The 10,954-nt window shown below is 41.5% G+C and overlaps 1 protein-coding gene across 1 annotated transcript; it reads left to right on the top strand.

Moving 5' to 3' along the window:
* Window positions 1-9,758: 9,758 nt before the first annotated feature.
* On the top strand, window positions 9,759-10,724 carry LOC105003821 (olfactory receptor 56A4-like). The gene has a single exon (XM_010861268.1). It carries the CDS (start codon window positions 9,783-9,785, stop codon window positions 10,722-10,724), a length of 942 nt encoding a protein of 313 aa, XP_010859570.1. The 5' UTR covers window positions 9,759-9,782.
* Window positions 10,725-10,954: the final 230 nt, after the last annotated feature.

Genomic DNA, 10,954 nt, shown 5'->3' with positions numbered 1-10,954 from the left:
AGCAAGAGAGTTCCAGAAAAACATCTATTTCTGCTTGATTGACTATGCCAAAGCCTTTGACTATGTGGATCACAATAAACTATGGAAAACTCTGAAAGAGATGGGAATACCAGACCACTTGACCTGCTTCTTGAGAAATTTGTATGCAGGTCTGGAAGCAACAGTTAGAAATGGACATGGAACAACAGACTGGTTCCAAATAGGAAAAGGATTATGTCAAGACTGTATATTGTCACCCTGCTTATTTAACTTATATGCAGAGTACATCATGAGAAACGCTGGGCTGGAAGAAGCACAAGATGGAATCAAGATTGCTGGGAGAAATATCAAGAACCTCAGATATGCAGATGACACCACCCTTATGACAGAAAGTGAAGAGGAACTAAAAAGCCTCTTGATGAAAGTGAAAGTAGGGAGTGAAAAAGTTGGCTTAAAACTCAACATTCAGAAGACGAAGATCATGGCATCCAGTCCCATCACTTCATGGGAAATAGATGGGGAAACAGTGGAAACAGTGTCAGACTTTATTTTTCTGGGCTCCAAAATCACTGCAGATGGTGATTGCAGCCATGAAATTAAAAGACGCTTACTCCTTGGAAGAAAAGTTATGACCAACCTAGATAGCATATTGAAAAGCAGAGACATTACTTTACCAACAAAGGTCCGTCTAGTCAAGGCTATGGTTTTTCCAGTGGTCATGTATGGATGTGAGAGTTGGACTTTGAAGAAGGCTGAGTGCTGAAGAATTGATGTTTTTTAACTATGGTGTTGGAGAAGACTCTTGAGAGTCCCTTGGACTGCAAGGAGATCCAACCAGTTCATTCTGAGGGACATCAGCCCTGGGATTTCTTTGGAAGGAATGATGCTAAAGCTCAGACTCCAGTACTTTGGCCACCTCATGTGAAGAGTTGACTCATTGGAAAATACTCTGATGCTGGGAGGGATTGGGGGCAGGAGAAGGGAATGACAGAGGATGAGATGGCTGCATGGCATAACTGACTCGATGGACATGAATCTGAGTGAACTCCGGGAGTTGGTGATGGACAGGGAGGCCTGGTGTGCTGGGATTCATGGGGTGGCAAGGAGTCGGACTCGACTGAGCGACTGAACTGAGCTGAACTGAACAGACAGTTACCAAGAAACAAGCTACTTTAAGAAAGATTATGTTCAAAACAGCCCATGACTTATCATCATTTTTAACCTTGGCAATTAGATAATTAACCAAAATGATAAATTCCTAATGATCATTTAATTAATAGTGGCCAGAGTCAAGAGTAGGTTAGGCATATCTGCTACATGAATCTGCTTTTCCTATTACATTTTTGAAGAGTGAGTTGCATTGTTAGACTTCAACTGGATAGTTTTGCAGTTTTCTGGACTTTTTCATGGTCCATATTATAAATAGCAAAGGCAGACCACTGTATAACCCAACATATAATGAATTGCTCAGTGTAAGTAAAGTTGATTTCTCCATCAAAGATATCACAGTAACTTAACACACTTAACAATTAAAGTTTATTCTCATCCACATACCATTCCAGCATGTGTAGGCTTTGTTTCATGTCAGCATTTAGAGACCCATGGTTCTTTGATTAATTGACTCCATGTTCTAATCCTTTACAGACTGCCACTGGTGCTTCTGAATATGTCAGGCAAATAAAGGGAGAGAGTGAGCAGGATTTTGTAAGATATTTTAGGGATTCAATTTAAGAGAGATTTACACCATTTTTTCTGCATTCCCTTGGCCAGAATATTTACATAAATCTAGCTGGAGAGGCCTGGTGATTAAATATTTATTTCTTAAGAGAAATAAGGTCAAACTAGTCAATCTTAAAGGAAATCAACCCTGAATATTCATTGGAAGGACTGATGCTGAAGTTTCAATATTTTGGGCACCTGTTTTGAAGAGCAGACTCATTGGAAAAGAGTGTGAGGCTGGAAAGCTTGAGGGTGAGAGGAGAAGGGGGAAGCAGAGCATGAGATGGTTGGATGGCATTACTGATTCAATGGACAGGGATTTGAGTGGACTCTGGGAGATGGTGGAGGACAAGAAAGCCTAGTGTGCGTCAATCCATTGGGTCGCAAAGAGTTAGATCTTAATTAGTCGCAAAGAGTTAGTTAGTGACCGAATAACAAGAAAAATGATATGAGAGACCCTCACATGTAAAGCATATATAACCTCTTCCCAAATGAGACTACCAGAACCCTCACCTAGGCACTGTATCCTCAGAAAGTCCAAGGTCTCCAGGGGTGTGTGGTCATCTCCATCAAGTCCTGATGTAGTTCCTCTTGGATGAGTCATCTCCCTCCTCCTACCGTACATCGAATAGTGGAGCATAAACCAGAAAGATTCCCAGTTGAACTGAAGCATGTAATACATTTAGCAGGAACTTGTCAGTGGTAATTCTGGAATACTTTGGGGGCAGGCACTGCAATGCTTTTATCTCCTAACAGTTGGGTAGGTTCTCTTGACCTCCCACTTTATATGATTCTGGGAGAAACTCTCCTGGCCGTTGCTTTCCATGTCCTTTTTCTGCATCTGTGGGGTTGTGTCTTCTTTAATGTTTCCCCACTGCCTTATATGAAGCAGGCACTGGAATGTGTGACTTATTTCGCAGATATTGCATTTGGAGACTGTTTTGTGTCTGTCAAATATTAAAATCAATGATTGTTTTAATTTTTAATCAAAAACTTTTTAAAAGCCTAGATCATGTTCCTTTAGCAATGAATCCCCTTAAATTTTTAACAAGATTTATCTTAGGTAAACTTTCTTTCCTTTTTTATGTATTTTTGCTTTCCCCAAGCAACTGCTTTTCTACATAATGTTGTCTATATAAGGCTATCAGATGAGAGGACAACGATTCACATAATCTAGTCTTTTCTCAGGGTCATTTTCTATGAGTCTTTGCTACTCAAAGACATTCTAAATCTTTCTCTTAACCTTTGACTTCCCAAGTACTAGGAACATTCTTCAAGACTTTATATTTACAAACTTTATCTATTGTGATTAATTTCTTCTTGGAAACCAGGTAACTTTCTGTTAAGCTCATTTATTACTCATAACAACTTATCAAATTAAATCAACAACTGCAAACACACACTATTATTTTGAGTTCTTTAAACCTTTCCCCTAGAATTACCAACTTGTGTGTGTGTGTGTGTGTGTGTGTGTGTGTGTGTGTGTTCAGCCAGGCATGTCACTCAGGCATGTTCTTTGGACCCCATAGACTGTAGCCCAACAGGCTTCTCTGTCTATGGGATTTTCCAGGCAAGAATACTGGAGTGGGTTGCCAGTTCCTTCTCCAGGATATCTTCCCAACCCAGGGATCAAATCCACGTCTTTTGCACCTCCTGTACTGACCAGCAGATTCTTTACCACTGCAACATAACTTGACAGCTGTCAAAACAAACAATTCCAATTTACCAGTGAATTAGCACAATGCAATTTTATACTTTTTAATGACATCAAATTCAGTGTATGTGAAAGGTGAAAGCTCTCTTCCTTCCAATCATTCAGGGTCCTAGCCTTATTCACTGTGTGGTTCCACTATTTTCTATGGATTTGTATCTTCCAGTGAATTATCTGCAATGAGCCAGAGGAGAAGGAAGAGACGAATGCAGAGGACATCGAGGAGGTTGTAAAAGCCATTCCTGGAAAAGATGCATGCCATTCCCTTGGCCAGACTTAGTCATAAAGCCCCACACAACTGCAAGTATGAGCTTCCCAATTTGCTCAGTGGGTAAAGAATCTGCCTATAATGCAGGGGACAGGACCCAAGGGTTCGATCCCTGGGTCAGGGAGATCCCCTGGAGGAGGGCATGGCAATCCACGCCAGTATTCTTACCTGGACTATCCCATGAACAGAGGAGCTTGATGGGCTATAGTCCATAGGGTTGCAAAGAGTCAGATGCACTGAGCACACATGCAACTGCAAGCATGCCTGGAAAATGTAAATTGACTTGTATTTAGGAGGAAAACGAACTCTGCTTGGGAAAGTTAGCCTTGTCTCTGTCATTTATATACACCAATTGCCAAGCTAAAACCCAACCATGGCATTAAAATGGTGAGAAGTGGTAGGAACCTCCAAATATGTTTATGGCTCTTCTGGTCTCACTGAGACACTGTCTGTCCTACAGCCTGATCTACTTCTTGTTTACTTTTTCCAGATGCTTCATTAAATAATTCCCCATGTTTGTTTAGACAGAAGAGAGAGAAGCAGAGGGACACATTTAGATCCCTTCCATGTTTCCCATCATCCCCCTCACCTGTGGTAGGAAGGAAGAGAAGGCACTGGGTGGAGTATGGGCAAACTGCATGTCAGAGACAGAAGTTCAACAGACCGGGTACAGGGATTTGAATTCCTCCCCAGACCCAGCCCCCAACCCAGGACCATCTAAATATTCTCCAGAGACCTGCTTTGCCATTTTGCCAGAGTCACATCAGGAGTTCAACATTTAATTCAAGCAAATGAGGATTCTCTTTGGGTTTCCACAGTTTGTTGTCTGTCAGAAGACACTGCTGTTGGATATAATTGGGAAGGGGCACTAGAGGAGTTAATATCTAAGGAAGACAGAACCTGATGGATTTCCTCAACAAAATAACTGAATTTGCATTTGCTTGGATGTTTATAATAGAATTAAGAACTGTGTCCTATTTAAGAATTAAGCTGAGAGTTTCCCAAGACCTAAGCTAACTCCTGTAAAAGTAAATATTGATTTATCTGTAGATTGAGCCAAAAGGGGAGGACGTGGTGGTATTTATGGGTCTCAGTATCTTGTTTCCTCACAGCTGAGGTGAGAGCAGGCTGTCTGACTTTAGGTACTCTGCTGACTTAAGAGATGCCTGAGGAGTTCTGTACATTTATCCAGGCAACTAATATCAGTGAGAAGATATTTCTGAGGTTTTTTTTTTCCTGTTGTGGGATAATACTGCCTTGCTTAGTGTCATCACTTCATATTCCTTTTGCACCAATTTTCTTTTCTTAGAGAAAAGGACTGCTTAGTTCACCAAATAATACACATGTTTTAATGATCACCATGGCTGATTCTTCCTACACTCTACTGAGTGACAGATTGGTCAGTATGCCACATACTCTTGAGAAAGAACTTCCTGACATTCACTTTAAGTGTAAAAAAAACCTGGATTTTAAGTATGGAAGCCAGGTTTAATATTCTGGATAGGCTAGGCTATTGCCAGCTACACAAAATAAGCAATTAATTTAAACTCCCCACATTTCTGTTTCATTGTCTAAAACACTGAAAAGAGTAATTATTTTACTGACTTTTTTCATTCAATTATATATGCATATAAAAACATTAATTCACTATCTTTGTGCTTTTTTCTTTCTTATAAACTGTCTTCCTTCCCCTCCCTGTCTTTTTCTTCTCTTCTTTTGTTATTTTCCATAGCTCTTTTCCTCTCTATTTCACCCATTTTCTCCTTTATTCTCTCCTCCTTTGTTTCATAAGAATCTCAGGTAAATTATTCTGCTCTTGACTGTGACCCCAAGACTATCTTGGTTTTTTCATACTCTTTTCCTCCAAAGTGGGTCACCATTAAAACATACTTTCAAGATCAGTCAATTACTTTGGATAATCTAGTATGTGTTTTGAACTCAGGTAGATAAATTACAGGTAACCAGCTTAATTATCTGTCCAGCTAAATCCAGAATGAGAGAGAATAATTACATGCATAAAGCTAACAAAATTTTAGAGGGCAGACATTTGCTACTTAGTGTCACTTTCTCGTGTTGCACACTGAAGGTTATTTCACACCATTACAAGAGGAAATGAGTCCTTCCTTCCTGTAAAGAACATTTCTGACTTCCTGGCCCCCACAGTTGCCCACAGTCCAAGCTGTTTGGACGCCCCTGCTCCTTTGATTACTAGGGATGTCACTTTGTCATCTTCCTCTGAGGGTAATTTATTCAGTTCCTTCCCTACTGGTGCAACCATAGAAATTTTTCCCAAGAAGATTCTCATCACTCAGTTTTCTTACCGTTCTTTTCTCGGGGTGTTTTTCCTTTATTCAGACTCCCCAAGAGCCTTTGATCTCTCTCACTCTGTTCACAGTGCTGAATTAAGTCTTTGACAATATACTCTCCTGGGAAATAGACCATAGGGCCTCAGGGTCCAGGTGTCTAACAAGTGCACCAACCATTGAAAGTAATGGGGATGGAAGGGGCACAGAGGAGCCAGAGGCCATAAAATCAGCCTCTAGAGCCTTTGAAGAGGCAGTTCGGGTCCTTTTTCCAACAACCAGAAATAGAGGCAGTGCAAACTTCGGAAGCTGGTAAGTCCCAAGTTGAGGCCAGGAAAATTGTAAGGAAGGAGACAATGAAGAAAGGTGAGTCCAGGAGCCTGAAATGAAAAGGAGATGAAAACTTTCAATAGGGCCTGATATAGATGTCGATTCTGCCAACACACTTAGATCCCGTGGCCATACAAAGTTGTTGTTGACCCCAAACAACTGTAGACTCAAAGCCCCCATCCATATCACGGCTAGAAGACCAAGGTGGTGTGCCTGGCTGGATCAGCACCTGCCTTTCTTCTCTTTTCTAAACCAATCTGTGAGCCAAGGTGATCACTCTGTTTCTAGGCAATCATAGCTAGGTTCAGACCTTCTGTTATCACTTGGGTTATTTAAGACTAGTCTGTTCTTTCCAGACTCTCAACATTTCATGGTCAGGGATCATGTTTTGTTCTTTAGTACTTGGAATAAGGAACCACTATGACCACTCCTTCGTAAATATCAGTCTGTGAGCATAACTAATGGAATTAGTGGAGTAATTAATGAAATTGGAGTATTGAAGATCAAAGCAATGCCCCACATGGCCAACAAGCCCTCATTTCTCATATTAAGAGGCTTGAGTTTCATTGAGGAGAATATATGTATATACAGAAAAAATGTTCCCAGCTATTGAGGAATTTAAAAGGATTCTAAGATGGGACTAAAAGTATATTGCAATACTATATCAGTGTTATATGAGGTCTGAAAAGGACATTTCTTCCCTGTGTCTGTTAAAAGACTTTTGATGATGTTCTTGACTCATTTCTCTGTGTCTTTATCCTTCCTTACATAAATCTAGGTGTCCTTCTCACCCCTCAAATAGTAATATACCCTTCCTTCTCCAGCCCCCTGCCTGTGTTCAGATGCTGATCACTTTTCCTTTGGACTCTTCAGGATTCTCTAAAAGGCTAGTATGTGATTCTCCTTTGTCCCATCTGTAGCACGGCACTTCCCTATGTCAAACTCTCTGTTGATTCCTTAGGGTGTACCTGAAAATGCCTACTGCCAAGTGGGCTGTGAATGGCTGCATATGCTCCTGCATACATTTAAACCTTGTCTCCTGATACTCTGCTCACCTACTTCCTCCCCCTAAAGACTTTAGGATCTACCAGTCCCTAATACCTCATCATTAATCATTACTGAATATCCACCTAGGCAGACCTTTCTTCTCTTGTAGGCCATTGCCTACAAGAGTAACTCTCCCCTCTCCCCAGATGAATATAACCACTTTATGTGTCCTCTTCAGATGCTTTAAGCTTCTTATGTCCCTGGGCTAATAGGATCTTGGGAAATAATCTTTTCTGTCCCCACAACAACAGCAAAGCTAAGTATCATTTATCTGTTTTACATATGAGAAAATTAGGTACCAAAAATTTTAAATAGCCTTCAGGGTCATATAATGAGTATAAGAGCCAGAGTTGGAACTCAAATTTTCAACTACAGAACATTGCTTCATTCACCTGTACTTTTGTCTCTTTCCCACTGCTTGAAAGATCATTTTTACTATAACCACAATTATAACATGTGTTATATACGTTTATAAGTCAAGTTTTCTCTATTAATCTCCCTGAAAATAATCATTTGTACTTAATCCACGTTATACATCTGTATGCCAAACAAGATCAGGTCTGAAAAGGCACTGATCATTTTCTTGACTTTTCAAATAGTTTGAGTCACTCTGAGGATCTAGAACTTGATTAATGAGAAGGAGAAGGGTTTTTAGAAGAGATTGGTAGTTTTCTATCCTCCTTATTTCTCTGATTCATACTGAGAATAATTTCTCTAATCGCAAATGGAAATACAGAACTGAGCTAATACATAGCTGTCCCTACCCCAGATTTGACCCTTGAGCCCCTGAATCTTTGGTTTCCTAAAGTCCTACACCGAGTAGAAAGTTGTGTGTGTTTATTGCATAATCTGTATTTGGAAAGTCTAGGATATTCAAAGTGAAAGTCTTTGGATCAAGAAAAAACCCTTCATTTCCTTCCCTGGCAGCCAGCATCTGATACCTTCTCATACACACTTCACTCTCCTGGAAGAGGCTGGTCAGGTGGGATACATGAGCAGAATCAGTAGCCTCAAATCTACTGATTATATGTCTCCTGGGCTGCTTCTCTCATCCCTCCACAACTCCCTGGCTCTTTCCCGGTCTTCAGTTGCTGTAGTCATTGTTGTCATTCTTCTTAGTGTTGGTCAGTCTGCTCTTTGTGTAGCAGTGAGGGAGTTAAGCCAGAACCCAACACCAAGAAAAAAAAATCCCAACTAGAATCACAGCAGGTAAATTTTCAGAACATAGATTCCATATGCTGAAATAACTGGATCCTGGTCACAAGGATTCATGGATAATTTTGCTTACCAGGTAAGCAAGCCCTATTTGAGTTTATATGCTGAAAACTTACTCACTCACTATTGAAAACTTCTATTTCACCTTTGGTAACCTCCTGGTGTACCTTGCGATACTGTCTCTATCACGAGAATAGGAAATTCACAGTCTTTTCTAAACGACTCAAATCTAATAAAGCACTCTTGAAATTTCACAAAGAGAAGCAATAGCAGTTAATCCAGTAAGAGAGTCATAAACATTATGCCTTGAAGTGAAATCCCCTTTGGAGCTGGACTAAATTGTTGTCCTTGGATGGTGCAAACGGCTGCTCCACCTCTAATCCAATATTTCCTGAATACTGAAAATAAAAAATCCTGAAGTCAGTCCCTGTCCAATTGTATGGAGTAGAGGGCTCGGCTCCTTTAGAATCAGCTGAACAGAGCTCTCTTCCTTGTAAACTCTGAGGGAAGGAAAAGCTGAATTAAGAAATTGTGCTGAATGAGGCTAAATCTTGTACAGGGACTGAAAGCACAGGCTCTGGAATCACATTCCCTGGTTTTCAGTTTGGCTTTGCCACGTGTGTGTGTGTGTGTGTGTGTGTGTGTGTGCTTGTGTGTGTGTGTGTGTGTGTGTGTGTGTTAGTCACTCAGTCATGTCTGACTCTGTGACACCATGAACTATAGCCCACCAGGCTCCTCTGCTCATGGAGTTCTCCAGGCAAGAATGCTGGAGTGGGTTGCCATTCTTTTTTCTTCAGGGATTGACCCCAAGTCTCCTGAATTACAGGCAGATTCTTTACCATCTGAGCCACCAGGGAATGTGGCTCATGTTCTAGCTTTCCAATTTTGATCAAAGTGCTCAGCCTCCCTTTCCTTGTTCCCTTCATTATCTATGAAAATAACAATATTAGTTACTTTTACGTGTTTTTAAAAGAGGAAGTGATATAATGAATATAAAGTATTTGGCATGATACCACATGCATGGCAAGTTTTTAGTTAAATGTCAGCAGTGATTAACAGTGATGATGACTTGAAATCATCAATGAGGCAGTTTCAGAGCTCTAGTGAAAACCCAAGTTTTACTACAATTATAACATACACTTCCCATGGTGCTACAATCTGTTCTACATTTTAAGGACTCTGGATTTCCAGTGTGATCAGGATATGCTGCATGGCATCACACAGCAACTACTCCGCTCCCCCAGTCTCCGAATTCATCCTCATCTGCTTCCCTAACTACCAGAGCTGGCAGCACTGGCTGTCCCTGCCCCTCAGTCTCCTTTTGCTCCTGGCTCTGGGGGCCAACGCCACCCTCCTCATCACCATCTGGCTGGAGGCCTCTCTGCATGAGCCCATGTACTACCTGCTCAGCCTCCTCTCCCTGCTGGACATGGTGCTCTGTCTCACCGTCATCCCCAAGGTTCTAGCCATCTTCTGGTTTGACCTCAGGTCTATTGGGTTTTTTCCCTGCTTTCTTCAGATGTTCATCATGAACAGTTTCTTGACCATGGAGTCCTGCACATTCATGGTCATGGCCTATGACCGCTATGTGGCCATCTGCAAGCCTCTGCACTACCCATCTATCATCACTAACCAATTTGTGGCCAGAGCCACCATCTTTGTAGTGGCCCGGAATGCCCTTGCTTCACTCCCAGTTCCAATCCTTTCTGCCAGACTCAGATATTGTGCAGAGAACATCATCAAGAACTGCATCTGCACTAATCTGTCTGTGTCCAAACTCTCCTGTGATGACATCACCTTCAATCGGCTCTACCAGTTTGTGGCAGGCTGGACCCTACTGGGCTCTGACCTCATTCTTATCATTATCTCCTACTCTTTTATCCTGAAAGCTGTTCTAAGGATTAAAGCTGAGGGAGCTGCTGCCAAGGCCCTGAGCACCTGTGGTTCCCACTTCATCCTCATCCTCTTCTTCAGCACAGTCCTGCTGGTCCTGGTCATCACTAACCTGGCCAGGAAGAGGATTCCCCCAGACGTCCCCATCCTGCTCAACATTCTGCACCACCTCATCCCCCCAGCTCTGAACCCCATTGTTTATGGTGTGAGAACCAAGGAGATAAAGCAGGGAATCCAGAAAATGATCAGGAGGTTATAAGAGGTAAAATGTGAAAGGCTTAAATTGGGAACAGAAATTGCTAACAGGCAATAATTTCATCAAACAGCAGTGTCTTCCACTTGAGCCAAAGCTAGTCCCTGCCATGCCTCTTTTCTGATGTGCAGCCTCACCTCAAGTTGGAAGTGAAAATGTTAGTCGCTTAGTAGTGTCCAACTCTTTTGTGAACCCATGGACTACAGCCCGCCAGGCTTCTCTGTCCATAGAATTCT

This window comes from Bison bison, unplaced genomic scaffold, assembly GCF_000754665.1.
Source record: "Bison bison bison isolate TAMUID 2011002044 unplaced genomic scaffold, Bison_UMD1.0 scf7180017857738, whole genome shotgun sequence".
NCBI lineage: Eukaryota > Metazoa > Chordata > Mammalia > Artiodactyla > Bovidae > Bison > Bison bison.
This window is presented reverse-complemented; position numbering and strand designations above follow the sequence as displayed.

Excerpts from the sequence above, each read along its gene's own strand:
- LOC105003821 (XM_010861268.1), top strand. The coding sequence starts at position 9,783 with ATGGCATCACACAGCAACTACTCCGCTCCCCCAGTCTCCGAATTCATC.